General features: G+C 43.6%; 1 protein-coding gene and 1 pseudogene across 7 annotated transcripts; one reads left to right on the top strand and one right to left on the bottom strand.

Annotated features, from left to right (window-relative positions):
• Positions 1-616: 616 nt before the first annotated feature.
• On the bottom strand, positions 617-9,889 carry LOC118211358 (annotated as a pseudogene).
• med18 (mediator of RNA polymerase II transcription, subunit 18 homolog (yeast)) lies at positions 3,182-21,994 on the top strand. Of its 7 annotated transcripts, XM_035388579.1 has the most exons (11): positions 13,698-14,212; positions 14,354-14,423; positions 14,674-14,767; positions 15,663-15,983; positions 16,133-16,429; positions 17,673-17,921; positions 18,482-18,610; positions 18,719-18,789; positions 19,098-19,841; positions 20,300-20,387; positions 21,293-21,994. In XM_035388579.1, the coding sequence occupies exons 10-11, from the start codon at positions 20,315-20,317 to the stop codon at positions 21,844-21,846; spliced, it is 627 nt and encodes a 208-aa protein (XP_035244470.1). In that variant the 5' UTR covers positions 13,698-14,212; positions 14,354-14,423; positions 14,674-14,767; positions 15,663-15,983; positions 16,133-16,429; positions 17,673-17,921; positions 18,482-18,610; positions 18,719-18,789; positions 19,098-19,841; positions 20,300-20,314; the 3' UTR covers positions 21,847-21,994. The 7 variants fall into 7 exon arrangements, with proteins under 7 accessions (XP_035244429.1, XP_035244437.1, XP_035244445.1 ...); XM_035388538.1 differs by lacking the exons at positions 14,354-14,423; positions 20,300-20,387; positions 21,293-21,994 and adding exons at positions 3,182-3,200; positions 12,378-12,629 and having other exon boundaries at positions 13,984-14,212; XM_035388546.1 differs by lacking the exons at positions 14,354-14,423; positions 20,300-20,387; positions 21,293-21,994 and adding an exon at positions 3,185-3,200 and having other exon boundaries at positions 13,984-14,212.
• The last annotated feature ends 5,798 nt before the right edge of the window (positions 21,995-27,792 follow it).

Here is a 27,792-nt window from a genome sequence, read left to right as displayed (position 1 = left end):
ATGTCAAATCATCTATATATATGTTGTATAATTTCATATAAATTTCATATCTCATAACCAAAATCAGGAGTTTATTTCCTTCTCTCTCCCGACATTCTGTTCATTTGTGTTTCGGTTTGCAGTCAGCAGGGGTACGTCGTCCTCGGCCACCACAGCTTCAGCTGTTGCTAGGTTACGGCGCGAGGAAACGCCGAACAGTTTCGCATTTCAACGCAGGGTAGCTGCGACTTAAGTCGTTTTATTTATCTGAAAAATAATTAGCGGCACTCATAAGATTGACTCACAAAGATCCCCGGCCAAGCCTAAAGCTGAGTGGAAAAATACATTAAAGTTTTTAACGGGGGGGGAGTTGGTGTATGCCTGCTGGAAAAAATAAACCCATCCAAGCTGGTTAATGCTGGTTTTGTGCTGGTCAAGTTGATTAGTTAGTTTAGTTAGTTAGTTAGACTAGCTTAGTTAAGCATGCGATGGGCATGTCCACAGGTCCGTATAAACTTGGTCATGCTAGAGGACCATCCCAGTCACCAGCAAAACAATCTTCACAGATCTATGCTGTTTTTATTGGTCTCCTCAAAAAAAAAACCCCCAAAAAAAAACAATAACTGTAGGCCTAAAACACTGTCGGATAACACAAGTTTATTTGGAATAGTAGGAGCATCACATCAAATCACTGTTGCTTAATTTTCTCAAGGTTATTTTACTAATGCAAACTGGTTCAAATTTTTTTTACAGCAGATACTGAAGTTAGTCAGGGTTCGAGTTCCACGCGTTTGATTTTCAGATGGATTCCGTTGAGAGAGCGAAGGACCACGTGTGGGATTAATTTTGGGGTTCTTTCAGGATCTTTCGCCAGCTGGAACCGTCGGAGTATTAGCGCTGTTTGAACCTACTTTCATCTCATTCATGGCGAACTTTTGGCCGATACAGTTCCTGTTTTGCAGAGGGAGAAAAGAACAAATGCATGGAACCATATTTTAGAAATCGCATTTTCCGAAGAAACCAAATATTTCCCAGATTGGTTTTACAGTGATAGGTGATGGCCCTTTGGTTGCCCCAGAATGAGCTATCAAAGTTAATTTAATCTTGTCCCAAATTATTGGCGACTTTTTAATTACACCCATGACCCTAGGAGTTCCAGAATGGCGACAGATTTCCATTCAGGTCTTTGACCTGGTTTAGTTCAGAACCCCGATCTCCAGATCCAGATTCCCTGGCTGGACAAACCCTCTTTAACCATGGGGACTTGTTCAAGGTAAGGACACAGCTGAAGAATTTTGGGAATTTTTAAGAGGACTATTGCGTGGTGAGGAAGTGAAACCCTGATGCAAATCCTCCAGAGTAAACAGTCGGGTGGCAGTTTGACAGGAGACAGTCGGGCCAGTGGCAAAGGCCTCCCAAACTCCCGTGTGATCTTAAACTCGAGAGCTGTACTCTGACACCAAACCCGTTACGGAGCTGGAGAACTTTATCCGGAACAAACCTGGGTCCTGCAGAGAAGGGCACGAAGGCGTGGGGCGACCTCTTTGCGCAGTTTTCCGGCAGAAACCGCGAAGGATCAAACACCTTGAGGGACAGAGACAGATCGGTAAATAAATGCAGGTTTTATTAAGCGGTAAAAGCTGTGGATGTGGGTGACCAGCTCCTGGTGGCCCTTATCCAGTAATGCAGAACTGTTTAACATGGGTTTGGGCTTTCAGTCATGCTGATGTAGCTGCCTGTGGGTGTGCAGTGAGTCGGTAGCTGGTGCGGCTGCAGACGTACTTCCGGGTTCTCCCACACTGTGGAATTCCTGTGAATGCCGTAAATGCTCGCCCCGACGAGAGAACCTGCAAGGTGTGAGAACGCGTCCAATCAAACGACAGCACCTGTCCCATGTGACTGATTTATCCTCACATTAACACAGTAGCATTCACACATTATTAGTTAAATTGTCCTGTTGATTAAATTCCGTTAAATTGTGTCTATATATAGTGCTCTTTTCAGAGACGCTGTCACCCGACACAGGAACACAGGAAAATGGGCGACTGTTGACACTGGGATGGGCTCCTCTGTAGCCAGCAGACTTCTGAGGATTCTTCCCACTGATTCTTACATTTTTTTGAGGGGGGAAAATGTCAGTGGATCCCAGCTATAGAGGGGTATAGCCTGGTGTCAGTACATAGTCCGGGTAAACGGAAAGTGGGGGATGTTTGTCCATTTGGCGACCACAGAAAATGAGCGAATGATAAAATCCGGTTTCGTTCCGTACCTTCCGGAATGCTTCTTCCGTCAAAGAAGGTCATGGGCTTGGTCAGCTTCCGGGATACCCACGGGACAGGGGGGTAGAGCCGAAGGCACTCCTTTATGCACATGGTTGTGTACGGGATTTTACTCAGATCCTCCCTGAAACCATGCGGACAGTTAGTTCTGCGCACCGTTCATTTTACATGGACATGCGACTGAAAGACTGTAAGCGAAGTCTCTCTGTTCTCATATTTTTCCATTTAATGGGAAAATACATTCCATGCAGGTTATGACTATGAAACTACCACAGAGCAAACGACCAATCTTTGTTTATGAATAGTGTCATTCACTAATGGACTGTCACACAGTTCTGTCCAGTCAACATTTTCCAGAGGGGAAATAGAAATCAGAACCCACCCCCACCCAAAACTGGGCAAATTCTGGAAAAACCAGGAAACCATTCCCCAACCCCTTGAGAGATAATTAGGTTGTAAAGCAGAGTCTGCAGGTTTTCATCATTTCCTGTCAAGCAGCTCTTTAGCCAATCAGCTAACTGGAGTCTGGATAACTGGAGATGTTCTCGATCTGCAGGAAGTCCCTGGGGAGAAGGCAAACTTGTGTCTGATTCCCAGATGGGGCTCTAAATAAATACAGGCAAATATCCAGCTATATGAATGGATTGTGTGAATAAGAACGTCTGCTCCACTAAAAGGAAACGATGGAAGGGGAAGGAGGAGTGAACCAGCTTGGGTTTGTGTTCCGGTACCAGTCCATGGTGTCCTTTCCCTCCAGGACCTGCAGCACCTCCTCTCGTGCCCTCTGCTGGTGCTCCGGGTTGCAGGCCAGGCAGTAGAGGATCCAGGAGATCCCGCTGGCCGTCGTGTCGTGCCCCGCGAACATGAAGGTCTCCACCTCGTCACGGATCTCCTCGTCCGACAGGCCCTGCTGCTCGTCCTGGGACGGGGGGGAAAGATGAGGTCACTCTGTGCCCCTCCCACTACACACATACACACATATACACACACTCACACGCGCGCATGCACACACACTCACACACGCACACAGACACGCACACAGACAAACGCGCACACACATGCGTGCATGTACACCTCACACATACACGAGTGCTCTCACACACTCACACACACACTTCCATTCTGTTCCCTGCACTGAAATGACTGAAATGCAATATGATGAAGTTGTAGCAGATTATTTCAGTGTTGTTAACATTGTGAAGTTTTAATGCACTTTTGTATTATCTTATATTTCTCTAAATAGAATGATGATAACAAGATGGAACAGGTGAATCAGGGACAGGTATATTAGCAGAGGTGCAGAAGGGTTAACATTTTGGCACAGGTACATTAGCACAGGTAGCATACTCTTGCACACAGCAAAATATCGAGAAAGTCCAGGTTTCTCTTCTTTTGTATTCTCCCCAGTTCCTTCTCATTCTTCAAAGCTTCTTTCCTTTTTCGCACAACCTCCTCTGCAAGGAGACACATCAGAGGGAAGAGCTCAGTATGCACCCCCCCATTTGAGAGGTTCATATTGGAGTCCAGCTCTGATACAGGACTGGGTCATTTGCTCTGATACAGGACTGGGTCATTTGCTCTGATACAGGACTGGGTCATTTGCTCTGATACAGGACTGGGTTATCTGCTCTGATACAGGACTGGGTTATCTGCTCTGATACAGGGCTGGGTTATTTGCTCTGATACAGGACTGGGTCATTTGCTCTGATACAGGACTGGGTCATTTGCTCTGATACAGGACTGGGTGATTTGCTCTGATACAGGACTGGGTTATTCCTGGTATGAATGGGCCTTTGAAGGCAGAGATCATGGCTCCTGGTATGAGAGGTGCAGTGTTCCAGACAGGTGTGCTCTGCGGAAGCTGGTTCAGCTCACCTGTGTGCTGATGAGCGATCCTGCAGGCTTTCCGAAACCTGTATCCATGAGGGCTGAGGTTGAAAATGGTCTCGCTGTGGTAGGGATACGTGCGGAACCTGAGGTTTATCAGGTCGTTCAGCTCATAGACTGCCTGGATGTACGAGTTGGTCCCACTGAGAATATGGGGGGGGGGGGGTGGGGGGGGTGATGAGGAGATTTTCAGTAACCATGCCAACGACTACATTACCCATGATTATTTTATTTACGTATGTGCCACCGTCTCTGATGATACAGAAAAATATGCAGATGAGGATAAAAAATTCGAACAACTTGAATATTATTTCTAATGCTGCTACTGATATTATCTCTCTGGCAGGTGTGTGTCACAGGAAGAACCCTACAGTGAATGAGGGATATTTATATTCCCGTTTAAGGTGTGTTTTTAAGCTCGGAGATGCTGAGAGAAGGTGAATGGAAAGGGGACGTGCGGTTTGACTGGTGGGATTATGATGAACACACCGGCATCACAGTCCCACTAACCTCTCTATCTGGCAGTTGGTCTCGCAGCTGAATGCACACTTAATAATGCTGTCCAGCGTCATCAGGCTTGTGTGCTCAGAAAGCTCAAACGACTCGTCTTTGTTGGCGTAGGCTTCCCATTTGTCCTGAGCAAGAGGAAGGAGAGACGTTAGCTTCACAGAGAAAGTCCCCATCTCTCAAAGCACCTTATTATCAGTTTGTTATTTGTCAATCTCAGCCAACAACAAAATGGCCACCATTTTTAAAAAAGGGTTTGGCAAGAAAATTATCAGGGATGTTTGCTGCTTGTGTGAATGACTGATTTCTGAAATTGAACTGAGTCAAAGTTTAGTTCGGCTCGTGTGTTCACCAGCATGATTTTAGTACTGTCAGCCATTATTTTCACGTAGGGCTTGAGGACATCATAGTGGAACCCTGGTGTCAGGAGTCTTCTGTGTCTGAACCATTTCTTCCCCTGAGACACGACCAGGCTATCTCCTGTAGAAAAAGGAAAATACGAGAAGAACGCAAGAATACATAATGAGGAGAACAAGCCATTCAGCCCATCTAGAGCATAAGAACACAAGAATACATAAGGAGGAGAACAGGCCATTCAGCCCATTTAAAGCATAAGAATACATAATGAGGAGAACAGGCCATTCAGCCCATCTAGAACATAAGAATACATACTGCGGAGAACAGGCCATTCAGCCTATCTAGAGCATAAGAACACAAGAATAGATACTGAGGAGAACAGGCCATTCAGCCTATCTAGAGCATAAGAACACAAGAATACATAATGAGGACAACAGGCCATTCAGCCCATTTAGAGCATAAGATATTCCAAAGATTTAAACTGCAATATTATATAGGGGCCCTAAAGGTAATAGACCATGTTGTATTTTTTTAATACAAATTTATTGATTGGACTGTTGCATACATTTTCTGAATTCCTTTTCACTAGTCAATCAGCCTAGACTCTCAAATAAGATTTGTTCCTTCACAAGACAGGCCTACATAGACACTTTTAAGGTTTGATTTTACTTCCCACAGTATTACCCATGATATATATGCATGATATGTTCTTATGCAATTATTGTATCACATGCACTGCAGATGCAAATTAGCGTGATGCTAACTGGTGCAATTTTAACTGTGCATGGTCCCTGCTAAATTAACAACAATATAAAGTAAACTAACTAATGAACATAAGAATACTTAATGGGGAGAACAGGGCAGTACCGCATCAAGCCTTTTCAGCTGTCATACTAATAATGTGGAATCAGCTTCATATTTTGGTGCTTATGCAAAAACATAATAAAGTACAATCAATAAATTTATATATTTTTAAATATACAGCATTGTCCTTTACCTTGGTCCTTTAGGGTCCCTGAATGATATTTTTATCTTTGTAATATCTTATTTCAAAATGTAATTAATTTTCTGGTGATAATGTGTTTTTCCATTTTAACAGTTTAAATCAGTCCAAATGAAGAATAAATATGAAGGTCATTTGTACACACAGCACACAATAAGAAGTAATAAGTGTTATAATGAACTTAGAGCTTGCTTCATTGTGTTACTATTCGTGTGTGTGGGAGAGAGACCGAGACAGTGTGTGTGCATGTGTTATATAAAACATTTTAGATAGAATAATCTTACCAAGCCATGGAATAAGGGATGTATATGCAATGACATCTTTGGACTCTGTTATGAGATAAAATGAGAAAAATGAAAAAATTTCCCCCATGAAATCCAAGGCTGAAATAAGAGATATTTTGAAGAGCAATCACGCAGAAATGTCAGGGCACCCGACTCTTACCTTGTGAGGTCAGGAGTGTCTTCACATATTCCGGGTGATGGATAGTCAAGAAGGAAACAAACGGGCCAAACCATATCGGGAAAGCCAAAGGGTACGACTCTCCCCAACGCACTATTACATCCAAATCCGTCCTATCTTGACGAAGCTGAGAAGGACATTTGAACGAATGTGAGACGGGATTATATGTATTTGTGTATTTACGTAGGCCATTACGTAATTATTGTGTTTCCTAGCAAATCCTTCAGTCAACAAGAGACAAGTTAGTATCCACAACAACAGACTTTCTGATCTCAGGTAACATATATTAACTTGTTGACAGTCGCACCGATCTTGTTCATGTGGTATGCTTGTATTTAAACGAGTTTTAAAAAAACAAAATACAACTGTGACCTGTCTTGTATCAATTTGCAACACAGCTTGGAAAGTTCTGTCGTCGAGGTGGTCCAAAAAGTTGTGACCGCAACATAACAGTAAAGTTATAAAAAGCTTTATTAGCGGTTTGTGATTGCTAGAATTTCTATTTTCTCTCTGTAAGATAGTGTCACAAATCACAATATGAATGACGTATTACCGCTAGACTTAACAGAGTCTGACAAGTCTAACGATAGTAGGCTATATACCAAGCGGCAAAAACCAGACTTCGTTTTTGAAGCTCATTTCCTGGTGTTGTAATTCCTGGTTGCTCACTAGCGCCACTACGGATGGCTCCAGTATAGGTGTTTTCATATCCGGTTTCCATGTAAGTCTACGGTACAAATGCGATCAAAATACAAAGTCAATAATTTTTTCTCACAAGAAAAAATAGTCATAATATGTGTATTTTATTCGTCTTATGACTGTCCATGGGTCGATTTCATGAGTTATTGCGTCATTTGGGCACAGTGCCAATATTTGTTCAGGACCAATGAGGTACATCTTGCGTCACTTCCGGAATACTGCAGAGGACTGAGCTACAGTAGGGGCTACAGTCTATGGTCACTGGGGTGGGCGGTGGCGCCTCTTGGCCTTGACATTGCGGCTCCGGCCACGGTCAGCCTGTGCTAAGTCTGAAAATGCAGGCATCCCATTTCGTAGTGATTTCATTATGGCGTGTGCTATTTACAGCTGCACTAGACGACCATAAAATAATCCTCCTCTTAAGTTTTTCGGTAGCCGAGTCATTTTTACTATTTCCTTTAGCCTACTTAACCAAATAATTAGTTGGCAGAAAGCGTAACCAGCTTGCTATATTTGGTAGTCCAGTAGTAGCCTATGCTAAAACAGTTCGCAACTTCGGCTACCAAGCCATTTGACTAGCTAGCTAACCTTAACCGGCAAACATTCAATCTGTCAGACGTGTTTGACGGCTTGTCAGTCGTGTACATGCCGTAAATGTCTAACTGGGCCATGCTTCACGCATGTGACGAAGCTACTATAATCCCGATTTTGGGATAAACACTTTTTCAATTTCACGAAGCGAATTAAGAGTCTCAAGGTTCACTTGCTGAATATACAACACACGATGAAATCACACATACAGAATTTAACGAAATTAACCATCTTGGCATTTAGAAAGGAACATGTTTTTAGCATTTAAGAGACCGACAAGCTAGGCATTTAAGACAGTGGTTCTTAGAATCGGTTCTGGGGGCTCCTTGCGTATATTGGCTTTTCTCCATTGGTTTCGATGATTTACAAGAAAAAAATAATAGCCTAATAATAATGAGAAATTCAATGTAGGCTACATTATTTTTTGTCTTCATGCACCAGGTGGAAAACTTGCTGTACAAAGTGCGTTGTCATATTTACACGCCTGCAGATCAGTTATTAAAATACTTGGTAGATTTGTTAATCACCGCTGCAGTGTTAAATTGTATTCGGTAGAAAGTGATTTGCGAACGATCGGTCAGCTAGCGTCACCCAGCAAGTGAACACCACAAACGGCGATGGAGTAGCTAGTAGCAGTTACTGGCTCATTAACTGACTGAGGCGAAAACCTACAAGGATAACTTGCTCAGTTAACAGCAGATCTACCAGACAGTTATACGAAAATTAGCCTAGTCAAATCACCAGTAGCCTACACATCTCTGATTGATTGACCATCAGTGCAGTTAATGTTCTTCCCCTGTGGTTCATATTGCTAATGCGTGAGCTAACCACGGATAGCCTACCTAGCTCACTGGCAAGCTGATATGCTAGCTAAGCATATTCGTTTCGCTGAGAAACATAAATTGAAGATAACTGAACATAGCCTAGTTGTATTTTTAATGTCATACATATAACGTGATTACACGACACAGTACAGTCACGGATGGAAATTAAACTCCGTAAACATCTGATAATATATTTTAAAACATAAAGGCAGACAGTCAGCTAGCCTCGTTCAGGTTGATGGGCTTTTCCGCACCGGACTGTCAATCAAATTTTAAAAATCACAAGACCGCTTAACTCTATGGTTTTGGCTCCAAATTGAGAAAATGGCCGCGCCCGCCATTGAGCTTCAAAACGTGTTTTACAGACCCACGGAGAGGCAATGGGTGACGTCACAGTAGCTTTGTCCATATTTTTTACAGTCTCTGGTGACGTCACAGTAGCTTTGTCCATATTTTTTTACAGTCTCTGCTATGTACGTAACAGTCCTTGGGCACGGTGGCGAGAATTTTGCACAGTCACCTGTTAAAAGACTCCGCGAATCAACGAGTTGGTGGCCTACCTATGGCCAATCAAACAGCAGAATAAAATAGTTTACCTCGAGGACGTGTCCGTAGAGCCAGTGCACAGGTGGTCCCGGAAAAGACCGGAGAACCTGCATCAATTTGTGTCTTTCGACAAATAGCTTTGTGATTTTCAGCACCAAAAGGAGTAAACAGAAAACGAACGTTAAATGGTAAACGCGTCCTAAATTCAAGGACAGCTGCCCATTCGTCAGCGATTCAACCAGCTCCATCGCGAAATGAAATTCTCTGATGCAAAACAAAAACTGGACCGTACGAGGTGACCTAGGCAACCAGGAATCGGCGATAATGTAGGCTAGTATTGCTGCGGGACAGTTGGACCAAGTGCATTTAACTGCAGGATGCGGGAGAGGCGGTCGGCCCGTTGGATGTCGACGGGTGGAGTTTGACTTGCAATCCCGCCCATCGACGCATACAATTGGTTAGAAACAATTCCGCCTCTCGAATCATCACGTTCGTAATTTTTCCAGGACTTGGACCCCACAGCTCCCAGGAAAGAGAAGGTTCACCTGGTAGTACTAGTGGAGGAAGGAGGTTTGGAAAAGCTGCAAAAACATTTATTACTGATTATATAAACATTTCCATTGTGAAACCCTCTTGCAAATGATATCTGCAGAAAACACGTTTTCAACTTGATTTTACAAGTTTAAATTAATGACTTAGCCTACAGGCAGTGCTTTGTATGTATGAGTAACCTGGTATTTTTGTACATTGAAAAGTTTTTTTTTTCAGATATAATTTATTTTTGTACTGTGAAAAAGATTTTCTTTTTGTAATGTTGGCTATAATAGGGACATGCATACACATAAACACATGCAAATGCACAGACATTCTGGCTGAAAAAAACACAGGCATGGATTCAGTCATTTTTCCTTTACCGTGAATGACAAGTAAATGAAAGTGTTCGCCATATGTTAAAGTGTTTTTAATGGGGTATTGTGTACACGACATTGTACATTGTGTACACGACAGACCTAGTAATTGTTTGAATGTTGGTAGAGGATCAATTAGGTTACAATAATTTCTAAACTTAGTATTTGCAGGGTAGCTACTGTAGCCTATTTAAAATGTAGCTGACAGTAGAAATGACACAGTGGTCAATTTGACCATTCTCTCTAAGAAAATCAATATAGCCTACCTGCTGTGACGAAGTTATTATCTTGTTTCTGTTTCCATATGACCAGTAACCTTACCTTCTGGACCGAATTGCAATGGTTTTAAAGATTAATTTCAGTGCCATCCATACTAATGTTATACACTCGATCTGTCAACTCATTTGCAAACTAGCTAACATGAACTCGGTCAAAATGCCGAAGGTGTCTAAAATGTGGGTTAGGCCACTCTCAGTCACACTGGCTGTCCACTGGACTGCATGTGTTGCTAACTGAACTTCTCGCGAGGGGTTTCCCTCTCTCTTGCAGGGGTTCAGTTGCTCTCGTTGGCAAACTGGACTTCTCTCATGGCAAAAAAAAGTTTAGTTTCCTCTTGGGTTTTTTTGACCGTCTTTTGTCCATGACGGCGCCTCGTACAGCAGGCACGGGGGAAGCTGGTGGGCTCGAGTGAACAGGACAGCAGACGCTCGGGGCCGGGTGGGAAACTGTGGCTTTGCACTGACGCTTCCTTATCTTCATTTTGATCTGTGACTCGTGATTGGGTACACCTACGGTTCAGAATTTTCCATTTGGTGCTGCTTTTGTTGACAGTGTTTGTAGCTGTGTCGACGTTGTTTTATTTAAGGGCTTCAAACACAGTTCAGGTTTCCCCCAACCTTCTTGACATGCACTTTACTGCTCTCCACTTGCTTTTTTTTTAAACATGGCAAATTAATTATGGCGATTAAAACCACACAGTCTCAGAGGTCGTTAGCTTCTTCCTTTAAATTTATTTAAAATCAAATCAATTTTATTTGTTTTCCACTTTTTTTTTTACAGAAAACTATCACAAAGAGGCTATATGCACACTCTTCCTTTTTGCTGATGATGTCATTTTCTCAGAGTTCCATGCTGATGTCACCTGAGACACTGTTACTCTTAGCAACATCAGTAACTCATGCTGTCTCAATCATCAATGCTCTTACAAAATATGCCCCTAAAATCATCCGTCTTTCAGAGTCAATGAGCCGTTTTCTTGTAGCAATGCCTGTCCTACTGTCATTAACCAGGCAACTCGGCCTTTACGGTTTTTTTTGTGCATGACCCTACAGCTCTGGAAAAAATTAAGGGCACACGTCACATTTTCAGTTTCACAGTTTATGGGAGGTGTCTGTGTAAAATTTGACTTTTGGTATTCTTTCATGCACCGTTGACCAAATCTGATTGCAATTTCAAACGAAGCTATCGTCATTAAGAACACTACCATACAGTGAATTACATCAGCACAATCTTTTTTAGTGTGTGGGTTTTTTTTTTTAACTGATTTTTTTATTGGCAGATTTTTTTTTAAATTTGAAAACCGCATCAAATCAATTGTGTGCAGTCCTGAAGACGAGTTTAATCCTGGATGATCAACTGTCCGTACGGTTAGCTTTGCCAGGAACCGGTGTGCAGTGACCAGCTGTAATTAACTAAATGTTCCCCTGAAAATGCACATTTAATGGCTGTCTTACTTTGTTTAAAAAAAATGCTCAGTCATATGTACGAACAGGAATAAGATGTCTCCTAAAAGAAAGTAGAGATTTTATGATTGTGATTGACCACTCTCGTTAAGAGCCTTGACTCGGCAACTGATTTCACTGACAATGAGGAGACACACTTCCTTCTTGTACTTCCTTTACCCCCACACCTCCCTCCCCCACATCAACTGACATTTCCTCAATATGTTCTGAAAGATATCTTAAGATAAAAATGTTTTTTTCTTTTTTTAAAGTTTTTTTTAAACCGCAGTTGCCAATGTGTGACCATATCCTCTTCCTGTGGGCCTACTTAGATTTTAAATGTCTTTTAGGATCAAACGGTCATCAGAAGACTAGATGGTTTTGGCAGGTTTTCAGAATAAACTCCTGAGTTTTAGAACAGCATCTGCAGTCTTCAACACATGAAATCTTGTGTTCAGAATTTAAAGACAAGACTGATCTTGTGTTTTGGTCTCAAAGAAGCGATTTCTTAACCGTAGTTTCGATGGTGGACTGCACAGGCTTTTACTCAGGAAAATTCATAGATTTTTTTTTTGTGTGTGTTTTCTTGTTTGGGTTCTTTCCTGTTCTTTCAGGCCTGATCTGAAGCCTGTGATGGCTGTCCGATCTGACTGAACGGAACAGAGGCAAGCCCAGCCTCGGCAGGCAGGAAGCGCGGGCGTGGGTTGGCTCGTTCAGGTTTTCCACTGAAGTCAGCGCGACGTTGACTCCAATGTGCAGTGTGCCTCGCAGACAACTAGCTAGAGAGAGAGAGAGAGAGAGAGAGAGAGAGAGAGAGGGGGGGGCGGGGGTGGGGGGATTCTTCACACCTGGGTGACCCTCACAAGGTAAGGCTCTTTGTTTCCCTCCTGAGTGACCCATGGTGGTTAATCTACATACTATTATTACATACCATGTTGGTTTTACTGTTGCTATATTCTGTGATCTTTTATTATACTTATTGTGCCTTAGATGTTTTTGTAATCTCGGCTACATTGAAAATGAGGGCCTGGCCCTCAATTGTACCTCCGAGAATTAAATAAAGGTTATGATGATGATTAATCTATGAATCTCAGTCGCAGCATGGTCAGGCTATGAAGCCCCAGCTGAGGGTTGCCAGTGAAGAAAGATATTAGTGTTCTGCTAACGTCAGTGCTCCAGCTCTATGGAAAGGAAAATTGCCATTCAGAGTTGATATTTGTTGTTTAATTTACAGTTGAAATGTCAGCTGTAGTGTTTGTATACGGTTCAAGGGAACCATGAAATGGATGTGAGCAGTGAGCGTATCACCCGAATTCTAGTGCTCTGTGCTGGTTAGCAGTGAAAGAAAGGGGTCGATGACAGAACTTCCTTTGCAGGTTTTCAAATATTTACATGGCTACCGCTCGACTTATTCCACAGAGCTCTTTTTCGGTTTCTGAATCTGCCCCATTATCATGGAGGCCTGTTCAGATTTTATTTTTTTTAAATAAATTTAAAAAAAGGTTTGGCCTGTTAAAAGGGTTTGGAACCTTTCTAGGGCCAAATACCAATGGAGGCTAGTTAGTTAGTTAGTTGAGTCTTTATTATTCCAAAGGGGCAATTTGTTTTGCAGCATAGTGTGCAGTAAATGAAATTAAATAACAATAAATAAATGTCCACGGCAACAGGTAAACCTTAAAAACAAAAACTTATTACTACCCCTCATTAAGAAAGCCAATGACAGTTGGGGTTAAAGAGTGTTTAGTCGTGTTTGTTTTTAATATAGGGATCCTATATCTGTGCTCTAATGGAAGGCTACTCTGTAAAGTAAGTTCAAATACTTTTGAGTTTTGAGCATCACACACACACGCACACACACACGCACATACACACACACACACACGCACATACGCGCACACACACACACACACACAGGCACACACGGGCAGGGGGTGTCATTTGAAAACCTCTGTCCCCGACCGGCATGGCTGTCTGTGCACAATAAATTAGGATGGACGGCATGGCACTGAACATTTCACAATCGTGCAGTTTGCACTGCTTCAATGTCCAGCTAATGTGTGTGCGCAGAATTTACCTTCTCCACATGTTCTCATACATATGCAAGCTTGGCATTTCTGGGAAACATTTAGGTCTGTTGTTGCTGCAATAAAGTAAAAAAATATGTCTGCATGTCTGACTGTCTTTCTCTCTCTGTCTGTCTGTCTGTCTGTGCACGGCAAGGCTGAACACAAGAACACATTCTTATTTTATGTGGCAAACAGAAGCTTCACGGAAAATAATTAAACCAAAATACAGTAAATATATGGTTTAGCAGCTAGACAGAAAGCGTGCCCCCACAGACCACCTCGCCTCCAGGCCACCTGCGAGAATGCTCTCGGGGGTTTGCACCCCAGGTGGTCGTGGACGTCTGCTCGAAAGGGCACACCAAGACATTCTGAAAAACCACATGGTGAGATTTTTTTTGTTTGTTGTTTTGTCATGGGTGTGTGGTTCTTTACATCCGTTGCAATCGCTCTGTTGCTCATGCTCTTTCACGCCCTCTCTCCCCTCCTTTTGCCACATATATACTGCATGTTTTTCACCCGTTCAGCTGACGCGGACCTTGATCTCGGCGTTGCCGAAGTGACATTCCTGCGGCAGGCCTTTTTGCTTGCGCTACGGTGAGTGCGCGAGCTGTGACCTCCGCCGTGAAGGAAGGCAACACCCCTGCGCGTGTTACTCTCTTCAGTTCCACTTAAACCGTTGTTGAATAAATACCGTTTTCGCGCGCGCGGAGGCTATGCGCGTTTGGCATTAGGGTGTAGCCCTGCGAAGGTTAATTAGCTTTCGCTGCCTGTGCCTGTAATTGCGTTGACAAACAAAACATAAACGGGTGATACAGCGTCCTGTGGTCTCTTGTCTCTTTGCCAGATGATGTGGAGTTTGTTAACATGCACCATGACGTTCGCCAGCTTCGCTACCCTGATTCTGACCGCTCAGACCGGGGCTCTGTCGCACTTCAATGGTAAGAGCATAATGTTCTACTGACCTACTTCAGAACACTGTTGTGGTGTATTTTTCCAGTAACTCAGGTACTTAGCTGGGCCTATTAAATTATGGCTAAAGAAATCGAAGGGTTCCATAAGGTACTGAACCCTGCGATGCCACGCTAACCATTCTAAACACGTTTAACTGGAAAATGATGCTGTTTCTTGTTTAGCATTGAGGGCAGATAGCTTTAAACTGTTTTAATGTAATTTATATAAACTGTTATGTAAACGTTTGGGGAGAGCTGTGTGAAAAAGTTTTCTTGCAGCCTAATAGATTGCATTGACAATAATGAATAGCCAAAATACATATTTTTCCTGGGTAGCCTAAATGTTTTATAAATATTGACAGTAAAATAGCCAGTGTTAATGTGGGTTTATTTATTTGGGAGTCCAACATGGATGAAACATACTCTTTCACAGTACTATGTACTAAATCAGAGTAGATTTAAGATGGATCATTTTACTGTAAAAATGGTGTCCTAACTTAAACACCCAAAAATATTTCTTACAAGCTGATTCTATCATACAGTTTTTGGTTTTATTTTTTAAAACATGGAGCTTAATTAAGGCTACCAAAATATCATTGCAAACCATAATTGTCAGGTTAAGTTACAGTATGTACAGAAATATTCAGGCTGGTCAGGTATTACGAGGTTACAGGTACAGCAGTGGTTGTGTAATATAATATTATACACAAGCAAAGCAAAATTCTCTTAAGATGCAGGACACATATTGCACTAAATTTATCTAATTAAAATATGAAAATCATAACATATTGTGTGTGTATCAACTTTACCTAATTTATTTATGAATACATCTATTTAAAATGTCTTTTTAAAAATATATTCTTTTCCTTTTAATTTTATAAAGAAAAACGCCTGGAAGCCAGACTTGGGGATGAAGTCATAATTCCGTGCACGGACCACCATGAAGTCAATCACCGAAATGCTTACCGGTGGTTCTACAGGAGAAACAGCCCAGCAAGCAAGCGTGATATGATATTTCAGTATAACAAAGCTGGACTGAATCATATGAACAGTCATTTATGGGGAGAAAAGAAAACTCTTCGTAACTTTTCACTGGTGATCATGAATTTCAAAGAAGAGGACCAAGGAATCTACACCTGTGAGATCTGCCCAGGTACTGAAAAGTGCACCAAAGGATTAGACACTTCCCTTTTTCTGGTAAAAGGTGAGCGCATGTTCTTTGTTTAGGCTTGAAATTGGTGAGATCAAAAAATTTGATTAAATCTCTGCTTCCCGAAACTATGCCTTTTCTGAAGTAGATCACTGAAGGTTGCATCAAGTTTGTAATTCAGCAGTCGTTTATTTTGTTTCCAGAATCACCTCCAGCCGCCCCAAAGAGGGTGTACGCGGCTGAGGGGGGTAATTTTACCCACCCTTGCCCCGGCGGGGCAGGGGGCTCGGGCCCATCGGCTTCATGGACGTTTTGGCGGTTTGGAGAGCCGTCCCCCGCCCCGTGGTCCCATCAGAGAGGGGGGCTACAGCCCAATGGTTCCATCTTCATACGGGACGTCCAGGCATCAGATGCTGGGACCTACAGCTGCGTGAGAGGGAGGAACTCTGACCTGCCACAGACACAGACACTGCTGTCACTCAGTCTGTGTGTGCTCACAGGTAATTAGTAAAAATAAATGTATTTTTAAAAAATTGTTACAAGTGACTGCCTTCGGTTCTTGAAGGCACATTTTTTAGGTGCTTAAAAGAAAAAAACAGTGGCTTTTTAATCTTTACCAAGTGAATGTCTGCAACCTCTTAGGACTGGTTTCACAAACATAGATTAAATTTAGTCCGGGACTAATTTGAGTTTTGTCGGTCCTTCAGGTCCTTTGTGAGAAGGCTGAATGCCTACAGTTCCTGACTGATTTTGCTCATTCTGTGTTATGCAAGAATATTTGGTGCCAGAGATGGCTAAAAAGCAGGCTAATTGTTTAAAAATCCATTAATGTTCAGTTACAGGGCATTATCCATCTCCAATGCAATCATTGCTTTTTCCACTCAAACAATTACCAAGACATGTTGTATAATACATATAGTGTATATATGTATGTATCTGGCCTGAAGGAACCAAAATAGTTCAGATTAGTCACTATTGGTCCTGCACATATACTATAGTGAATAAAGTATTTTTAAAAATTGCACCCAGTACAATATTGCAAAATACATACATTGCATTTTTGAACAGTGTGTAATTGTCAGTTCTGCTGAATCAGAATTTGACTGTTATTATTTATTAATATATTATGCATGTTCAATGAGATCAGCGATTTGCTGTCAGTATAATGCACTATCGATGTATAATTTGAATTGTATAAAAATTAAAATACCGTGGCATATTTTATCAGGTAGAAGTTGCATTTATCATTGTACCAAATTCTGCCACTTAACCTTTTAGCATAGATCTTTTGTAATAAAATGCAAGTATGAATATATTAGCTATTTATTTTAGTGTATATTTATTTTCCTACTTTGTTTTGCTGTTTATTTGATTGCATATTTGTGTTATGCATCACATTACATTTACTTAAGTTCATTCGTGATATTTTCCGTTTTTCTCAAAATGGCAACATTCCACCAATAAGATGATGAAAAGTGCCTGTTATGCAATATTCTATTGGTACGTTCTGTGGAATTAATCTGATATTGTAGGGTATGGTAAATTTAAATTAATAAGGCAAAGTTGAAAGATGTGCTAGGGTTCTCTTAAAATGGCAGATTAAGCTCCAAAATTGTGCATCGAATGTCATTCACTTATGTACAAATGTACAATGGCCACAAATCTAATCTACGGACATGTGTCAAATGCAAGTGACAAGCATTTGAGTGGCAATGCTTGTTTCCCCTGCTAACGTCATTACAGCCGGGCCTGTCGGCTCAAGCGTCAGCCGTGGGTCCCCCCTGAACTGCTCTGTCCATTGTGACGTGAGCCCGGAGCCCGTCGTTCTGCCCCGGGCCCCGGGTAAATCCTCTGGAGCTGCCGCGGTTGTCGTGGAAACTGGCGCAGTGACCTTCCAAGTGCGTCCCGGAGAGCGCGAGGGGACGGTGGTGTGCTACGCGAATGAGACGGGAGAAAGCGGGGTAGAGGATTCCACATTGCATTTAGATACAGGTGGGAGTGAATGAGTAAATTATGCAAATTAATATTTATTTTATTATTGTGCCTTATACAACGGCGATTCTGATTGTTCAGTGAGCAGTCATTTCTTTATGATGATAATCGTTTCACACCCAAATATGTGTCCTTCCAATGTAATTTTTTATAAATGGTGTGAACCTAAATATACCTTAACTGTAGCACAGGGCAGTTCGGTCCAGGGTTTTTAAGGTCATTCTGAGCGCAAACGTTTCAACACAATTGCAGTGAATCGGCCTTGTTCCAAAAGGCGTAACTCATGTAATGTGAACCCGCTTGTGTGAGGTGAGGCAGGTTGTGCAGCACAAAGAAATTTGGGACGAACAATGCACGAGTGCTCCAAACTGTTTTTGCCAACTTTTTGCATAAAGCAAGTTGGCCAAAGCCAAAGCAAGGTCTATATCATTTATAGTGAATATATATGAAGGCGTTTAATTATCCGACATATTAGCCCGCTATTTTCACTCACTATATTAAATGTTTTATTTCCTCTGTGATCCATCGTCTGAACCACTTGGTTTTCTCTCTCTCTTTAGAAAATAATCAGGAAGACGCAAACACAACCCCCCTGGCGCTGTTTTTGTGTGTGTCACTGGCATCAGGTTTTTGCACGTTGGCTATTTTTCTCGGTTTTGTGTTTCTGTGTAGACGAAGACTAATCGCAGGTAATTCTAGTCTGGCACGCCATTTACACATTTATTTAAGGATTGTATGCGTAGACCTACACTTTCTACATTTTAATACCCTTCCTGTTCATGTAAAATTCTGAACAGCGTTTCCTACAGCCGATGAGCCGTCTGGTGATGTGCTTTGCCCTAAGCGCACCAGAGACACGACACCAGAGGTATGACAACGGTCAAATAAGCTTTCTGATTGGCGTTATGTATGTTGAGCTTAAAGAAGATGATACATATTTGGGTTTTACGATTTTGTTATTGTCCGCATACTTAATGTTCGTGGACATGCCAGAAATGCCATTCGAGTTTTTTTTCCTATATGTGCCAAAATTACTACCTTATTATTATTTACACTTTTATGTTATATTATCTGTGAATGTTTATGCGAGAGTTGCATATAGTCGTAACATATTCCTATAATTATGATTTTTATTATTAATTTTTTTTAGTATTGTTTTTTTTTTTTTTTTTTCAGATGGGTGAAACGGAAACTCAAATTATTTATTCTGTCTTGGAAATAAAACAGCCCGAAAAAGACCGTGTGCTCGTACGAGAAGATGGATGCGTTTACAGTACGATACAGCACCAGTGAATTTAGGAGTTCGGAATAATTTATATCGAAAACTTCTTCTTTCGAAATTATTTTTTAAATAATTAATAGTATGTTTTTTTTTTTGCTAATGTCATTTTAGATGCTATTGTGGGTTGAAAGAAAAAAAACAATAAATTTTATAATTTATATATTTTTCTAATGTATTTTTGTTTTGCTCTTTGTTGCTCAGTTGTTGAATATTTAGTTAATACTTTAAATCACTATTCTACTGATTTTGAAGCACTAGTTTAGCGTCATGCGCGCACATGCGCAGACGGGCAGCGGCGAATTTAACCGAAGAACGACAGGGTAGCAGAACGCCGGACGCAGGGAAGCTAACGAATAATTTTTTTCCCATATCCCCATCATCCGCATGTTTTTAATTTTAAGCGTTTACATGGGAAAGAGACAGAGTGTCTTGTACACCATCCAGCACATGTCTGCGTAGGGAAAGAGCTGTTATTCATAAGCGCGAGCATCCTCGATTTAACTTGACGGCGGGCGGAGTGCGGATCCTCGGTCTGTAGTTTTCGCAGCGGCCGGAAGAGAAGACACCAAAAGCGGTCGCCTCAAGTTTGAGCTGTCGGGAACAACAAAAAAAGCGGAGGGGTCTCTTCAGTGTGAAAGGTTTGCTTTGTTTAATCTCCATTTGTCAAAATGTTGATATACACTTAGTTAGTTATGATGTTGAGTACTAAGCAGCATAACGTTACTATTTTCAGTGTGAGGGCTCCGGCGAAGTTGCACAGTTATACTTGCTAAATCGTCAGGCATAACTATCTTGACCTTTGACTAAACCTGACCAAATCTTGTTAATTGGTCATTTAAAAAAAGCTACTTTAAACTTATTGACTAAAACGTTTAGAATTTTTTGTTTTATTAATGTTTTTTTTTTTAATGAACCCAAATTTACCTCCTCCCTCCAGTGTGCTATATATATAGATAGTTTGTATATGTAGGTCTATATGTTTTTTATTTTTTATTTGTGCTGACGTGTCCAACGATACATATGAAATAAACTGTGAAATATGAACGTAAATAAGCCTGAGTTGTGATGTCACCCGCGCCCGATGTCATCTTCGCAGTTCTCGTGCGCCAGAATGGAGGCCCCGCCCGTCACAGTTATGCCCGTCACCGGCGGCACCATCAACATGATGGAGTACCTCCTGCAAGGTGAGTTCACCTGCGCGAGACCGCGGACGGGCGCTTGTTTGGCGAGGCCCGCGTTTCCTGTGGGAAGCAAGAACACGGTCCTTAGTGCGCATGGGTCGGTTTTACGGTTTTCTGTGTGGTGTGAGGTGACAGAAGTGCTTTGGCAGTATTTTTAAAGTTGGACCATGGAGCATTCTGTACCATCTAATTATTTATTTCGTTTGTAAAAAAATATATATATATTTTTTTCTGGGGGTGATATGAGGTGGACCAGTGAAGTGGTGCAGTCAGTGCTGGTGTTGTCCCGGTAAAGAAAAGCCTTGAGTAACTGAGGACTGAAGTGACCCTGCTGCACCTCTCAGCACAGCGCTGCTGCATATCGCCATGGCGAGCAGCTGTCATTGGCTGTCTGCATATCTAACCTCAGCTAACGACAACAACCGGGTCGCTAACAGAAGGCTAACACACAAATGCTACACGTTAATCACAGGCATTACAAAAACTACGGCTCAAATCCAACACGGCAGCACAGGGGGTGGGGTGGGGTGGGGTGGGGTGGGGGGGATGATGACATCGGTGTAAACTACAGTGTTGTGCAATCTGTTCAGTCTGTCCTGCCTTACTGAACACCCTTTCAGAGGGACAGCTATGCTTCTTGGCACAGCCCTGTCCGTGCGTCTGTGGTGATTGCTACAGAAACTGATGCCTGGTGTTTGAATAAGTGACTGGCATGCAGAACGGTTATTTATGCATGAAAAAAACGATGTTGTCTTGCTTATTGGTTTCATGACATTATCAATGATAATTGACAAATTTATAAGTAGTCCCAGCCCTAATTGGGATGATGTGTTTGACCTGCCCCTCCTCACCCCTCCCCGTCCTGTTCTGTTCCATCCCACCCCTCCCCTCCCCTCCCCGCCCCCCAGGCAGCGTTCTGGACCAGGCGCTGGACAGCCTGCTGCACCGGCTCCGGGGCCTGTGTGACAACATGGAGCCCGAGAGCTTCGCCGACCACGAGACGGTCTACCTGCTGCGCGGGCAGCAGGGCAACCCCTTCCTGCTGCGGGCGCGCCGCTCGCTCACCCACCCCGCCGCGCCCTGGCACCTGCGCTACCTGGGCCAGCCCGAGGTGGGCGACAAGAGCCGGCACGCCCTGGTGCGCACCTGCGTGGACGTGTCCGCCTCCCACAGCCTGCCCGACTTCCTGGCGGAGATGGGCTTCCGCGTGGACCACGAGTTCGTGGCGCGCGGCCACCTGTTCCGCCGCGGCGCGCTCAAGGTGGTGGTGAGCAAGCTGTTCCGCGTGCTGTTGCCGGGCAACGTGGAGAACACGGAGCCGCTGTCGCTGTCCTACCTGGTGGAGCTGAGCGTGCTGGCGCCCGCCGGGCAGGACTCCGTCAGCGACGACATGCGCGCCTTCGCCGAGCAGCTCCGGCCCCTCGTGCACCTGGAGAAGATCGACCCCAAGAGGCACATGTGAGGGGTCAGGGGTCACAGGTCAGCTGGGCTCCCGTGGACGTGCTGCCTGAACCGAACTCGCTTGGTGCTGTCGGGGAGGAAGAGGAGAGGGGTGTGAACGGAGGAGGAAGAGGAGGGGAATGTGAATGGAGGAGGAAGAGGAGGGGGGTGTGAATGGAGGAGAAAGAGGAGAGGGGTGTGAATTGAGGAGGAAGAGGAGGGGGGTGTGAATTTAGGAGGAAGAGGAGGGGGGTGTGAATGGAGGAGGAAGGGGAGAGGGGTGTGAATGGAGGAGGAAGAGGAGGGGGATGTGAATGGAGGAGAAAGAGGAGAGGGGTGTGAATGGAGGAGGAAGAGGAGGGGGGTGTGAATGGAGGAGGAAGAGGAGGGTCGTTTGAAGAAGCCAGTAACCCGAGTTCAGACTGCTGGGTCTGAAATGCAGAGCCTGTTTGTATTCTTTGGGGTTTTGAGTACTTGTGTTCCCTCTGTAAGGTCCTGTTACTGTTGTGCTGTGGTATTTAGTAACTGTGAGGAGGACCTGCTCACTCCAGGACCTCAGTTAACCTCCTAGATGACTGGATGGAATGGTTCTGTTATAAGCTCAGCTATTGAAAGGGTGTAAAAAAAAATTTTTTTTTTAAAAAGCAGAGGTCCGTCTGTCTCCTCTATCTTTACTGAGTCTAAGCCCCGCCCTCCAGGACTTCCTTTCAGGGTACAGAGTGAAGCGCTTCCTCTCAGACCTTCTTCCGTTAATCATTTCCTGAAGAAGAGGAGAGATCGCCCTGCCACAGGCCTCAGGAGCTTAACGTCTGAAAGAGGAGGGAAACCAGCTTCTCCAGGGCAACGGGTGCCACGGAAACCAGTGCTTTTGGGGGAGGAGCCAAGAAATGATTTCTTTGTGAAATGAGGTGGTCGGTGTGTCAGTTCTTCATAACGAGGGGAAATGTGCAGGTGCATATCGAAGCTGTGGGTGTGTAGAGAGTGCTGATGCTTTTTTGCAGGAAAAATGAACATTAATAGAAAACAGGATGCATGCTGAAATATCGAGTTTTAGCATGATGTTTTAGGGTTAGGGTTAGCATGATGTTTTAGCATGCGCACCGCCTCTAGCTGGACTGGGACTGAGAGACTCCGGGTTTTAAACATTCTGTTCTCGGCTTATAGTAAAATAAATGCACATAAAAATAAAAGAAACAGTGAAAATGGAATCTGCTAGTCTCTGTGTGCCTGGCTGGTAATGGGAGAAGATGTTTTGAGACGTGCTTACCTGTACAGGTTACTTACACTTCAAACCATAGAACAAAAAATGATTTTTCTGGTTATGAATGGTAAAGTGCTTTTTCAGTGACATTACCATGCATGTCCCTGTGCTAATATACTCTTAACCCACGTTCTGAGACCACTGTTCACAATCACACGACAGGCTGAGTAGGTGCTGTATTATCCTGACTGTAAAAGTGTGTTTCCACTTTTGGCCACCAGGGGTCCTCCTTGCTCCTCGCAGGCTCTGCCCTCTCAGCGGCCTGCCCATCAGCCCTGTGTGCGAGCGCCCTGGTTGCCATGGTAATAATTAGATGAGAGATCTGCATGGTTTCCCCCCCCCCCTCCCCCTCTCCCTCCCCCTCTCTAATTAGCCTTCTCAATTGCTTAATGATACACAAACCTGTGAAAGCTTCACTCTTTTTTTTTTTTCTCACAAAAGCTTTGATTTCTCCTCACCCCCTCCTCCTCTGACCCCCCCGCCCCCCCTCCTTTCGCTGTTTGCTGTTAACCCTTTAGCATCTCTCATGCACACACCATCGAGCACAGCTGAGGTTTGCTGCTAATTCTGTGAAAGAAATGCCTCAACAGCCATGGCCTGACTGTTCCCCCCCCCTCCCCCCAGAGGGCTCAGGCCTGACTATCCCCCCCACCCCCGCCACAGGGCTCAGGCTACCATCATTATCAGACCCCAGGCCTTTTTTCGGAGGGGGAGGGCTGGGGAGGGTGAAAGTATTGTGCAGTTGTGGCGTGTGCCTGGCTGTGGTCGTGTGACCTTGCGTGCTGGTCAAGGAAGTGGTGTGGATGTGTGTGTGTGTGTGTGTGTGTGTGTGTGTGAGAGAGATGTGCATTTGCTGTTTCTTTAATGTGGTTTGTGTGTGTGCGTGCATTTGAGATGTGCTTACGTGTGCATCTCAGGTGTGAGGTGTGTGTGTGTTGGCGGTGGGGGGTGGGGGGGGGGGGGGTGGGGGGGGGGCTGTCACCACAGATCTTCTCTCCTGTGCGCTAGATGTTTGGGCGCTTATGACAGCCAATACATTTTAACATCTGAGAAATGTGACATTTTAAAGTCTGAGGTATCAGTTAAAACCGCGCCCCTGCTCAGAGCAGCCACACCCCGCCCCAGTCTGCCTCCCTCTGTTTTGGGGTACAGATTCCGCTCTGTGCTTCCATCTTGCTTTTTGGAGCCCCCCCCGTTGGTCACATTGGCTGAATAATTGATGAGTGCCAGCTGCTCTTGCCTTAGGCCAGTCTAGTCCATCGCTAGCGTTTTGACGTATTTTCACTTGTCATTTTATTCTTTATTATTGTATAATTTTTTTTAGTGATTATCATTTTTCCTGAGCGAGCAGTTACTGTTAAAAAAAAAAAAAAAAAAAAGACTCCCATGCCCGTGTGTCTGTAGATCAGCTTTTGATGCTTGTGCTGCTGTATTTTCCTCCTTTAAAACGCTTATTTATTAATTCTTTTCCCATTGGGGTGGTTTGTGTTAAATGCTTTGGCCGCTTGGTCGTGGCCATGGGTGGGGTGGGGCGGGGCTTGTTGGGGGGTGAGGGTGGGGCGGGCTGGTGGGGGGGGTGAGGGTGGACGGGCACTTTTTGACGGGCGTGCGGTCGAGCCGGCGCCCCCTTTTTCGGGCCGCGAGGCCATGGGCGATTGTTTTGCCGTTTCCGTGGAAACGGGGCCCCTTGTTTCCTGGTAAGTGAAGCGCTTTTTCCCTCAGTCTTCTCTTTGGACTCTTCCGCACTCTCTTAACCCTACACATCTCAGTATATCTGGATATATTGTAGTATCTGCACATATTGCAGCATACTTGTATATATTGTAGTATATTTGTATATATTGCAGTATATCTGCACATATTGCAGTATATCTGCACATATTGCAGCATACCTGTATATATTGTAGTATATTTGTATATATTGCAGTATATCTGTATACTGTATATTGTAGTATATTTGAATATATTGTGGTAGATTAGTATATATTCTAGTATATTTGTATATATTGCAATATGTCTGCGTATAATGTGGTATATTTGTATATATTGCAGTATATCTGCACATATTGCAGCATACATGTATATATTGTAGTATATTTGTATATATTGCAGTATATCTGTATACTGTATATTGTAGTATATTTGAATATATTGTGGTAGATTAGTATATATTCTAGTATATTTGTATATATTGCAATATGTCTGCGTATAATGTGGTATATTTGTATATATTGCAGTATATTTCAAAAGCAATGGCTCCGTCCCCACACTTAACTAGCAAATACATTTGCTGCCCCCCCCCCCCCCCCATGTTAAATTGTAGACTTTTTTGCACATGTGGAATCAGTTTTGTTTGAGTGCAGCTTGAAAGAAGTGAAGAGAGCGCTGCAGTGTTCAGTTTGACTGGTTTGTGTGATGGCCGTTAAGCAGTTCTTTTTTCTTTCTTTCTCATATTCTTCATCTTTTGAGCCAACTCAACCCCACCCAAGCGATTCATACGCGAGTGTTTGGGGAGAACTGTAAGGAGTTAACGGTCGACTTTTTAAAAGGTTAACTCCTGTGAGGGGTTAACTGGCAGTTTTTAAAAGGTTAACTGCTGGCCATTCTTTGTGAGGCTTGTGGTGTACTGCAGCCTCGTTGGTACTCACAGAGGACATCACAGGTCCCCGTAAAACACAAAAACCAAGCGTGTGTGTGTGTGTGTGTCTGCTTGAGAGTTTGCCTGTGTCTATACTTAAAGGCATTTAAACTGCAGGGGGAACATACTGCGATAGACTTGTGGGTTTAAATGTCATTTGTGTGAGAGAAAGTCTTTCCTCCTCCAGTTTTTCTTTTTATTTTTGCATTCTCTTCTGAGCTGTCATCAGCAGACTGCTGGAGGGGCTCTGCCATCTCCTGGGCTTCTCTGAGCAGACTAATCCTGAGCAGCAGAGTGTGTGTGTGTGTGTGTGCGTGTGTGTGAATGAATGTGTGTGCTTGCGTGTGAATGTGTTTGTGTGTGTGCGCGTGTGTGTGTGTGTGTGTGTGTGCGCGCATGTGCGTGTGCGTGTGAATGTGTGTCTCTGTCTGTGAGTGTCTGTGTGTGAGTGTGTGTCTGTATCTGTGCGTGCGTGTGAATGTGTCTGTGAGTGTGAGTGTGAGTGTGTGTGTGAGTGTGTCTGTGTCTGTGTGAGTGTGTGTGTCTGTGTGTGAGTTTGTGTGTGTGCGTGCGTGCGTGTGAATGTGTGTGTGTGTGCGCGTGCGTGCGTGTGAATGTGTGCATGTCTGTGTGCGTGTGAGTGTGTGTGCTTATGTGTATTTGTGTGTGGATGAGTGTGTGTCTGTGAGGCACTGTATTTTTTGCTCCCCAATATTTTAGGAGAAAAGAGAGATGTATGAACAAGAATTTCCGGGAGGGGACTTTATAATAATGAAGATACGCTATATGACCAAAAATGATCTGGACATCCCTTGTTCTGGAGCTGTTTTTCATGGTTTGGGCTAGGCCCCTTAGTTCCAGTGAAGGCAAATCTTAATGCTACAACTGCAGGGTTTTGTAAGGATACAGAGAAGTGATGGTATCACCCTAGAAAAATGACAAAATCTAAAGCTGAGAGTGAGAGAGAGAGAGACAGAGTGCGCAGCTCCTGCTGCTGTATATCCAGGAGTCCTGAAAACCAGGGGAGACCCATTATGAGTATTTTATTCTGTCGTATTCAGACTCCGGAGAGACTGACAGAAATTAGAGGAAGCAAGGCAAGGCTGCCTAATGCCAGCTTTTTAATGAACAGGGTTCTCTTCATCCAGGAAACTTCTGGCATGTAAGAGAAACTCACCAACTGTATTATTGTATTATTTTGGAATGTGTCACTAGAAGACAGTTGTGATTATTTCTGATGGAGAAATGGATCATGGCCATGGATTTCACAGAGGCCGACTGCTTCGTGCTTAATGACGCCCTTGGATCCCTGTTGGGGGAAATGCGAAAAACGTGGACCGAGGTGATGATGTAATGTGCAATCGAGCTTTAGGGGAAAAAAAGGGGTTGTGAAAGCACATCATTTGGGCAACTTGCCGAAGTGGAATCAGTGGGAATTAAAAGACCTGTCTGCAGGTGGATAGAAAAATGGGCTGCATGTGTGGAATAGAGAGATTAGCAGTGGGATGGACCACACCAGAAACGGGATTGTGGGAAGTGGAGTCTCCTCCATGGATTTGATTCTGGACTTCTGCTGAATGGTATAAAAATAAATTAAATCTGTGACGAAGACGTTCCGTTTACAGATGAGATGGAACTCTGGGCTTGTAGCGAACTTCTTGAAGGCCAATTGAATTAAGGAAGGAATAAATAGATTCTGGATTCCTGGTAAATGGAATATAATATTGCATATTCAAAAATGCACTATGGTTTGGGTTATAGAAATTTAAGATGGGTAACTTACTTAGTTAAAATGTGGACAAGTTTCTGACTTCTGCAGTGGATTAAATTCTACCTCCTAATCTAAAATAGATTCTAAAATACCCCCCCCTCCCCTCCCCCCCCATGTTTGTCCCTTTTTCTTGGTCTCACCCCTTCCAGGAACTGGTTTTATTTTAAATCCAGGAAGACCTGCCAATTCTGGAGTGCCATGCCAAGCAGAGGGAAGGGCCAGGCATTAACGAGGCAATTTGCGTGCACCCCCCCCCCCCCCCCCCCCATCTCAGAATTTATGGGAACCTCCACCCCAC

This window comes from Anguilla anguilla, chromosome 1, assembly GCF_013347855.1.
Source record: "Anguilla anguilla isolate fAngAng1 chromosome 1, fAngAng1.pri, whole genome shotgun sequence".
Taxonomy (NCBI): Eukaryota; Metazoa; Chordata; class Actinopteri; order Anguilliformes; family Anguillidae; genus Anguilla; species Anguilla anguilla.
This window is presented reverse-complemented; position numbering and strand designations above follow the sequence as displayed.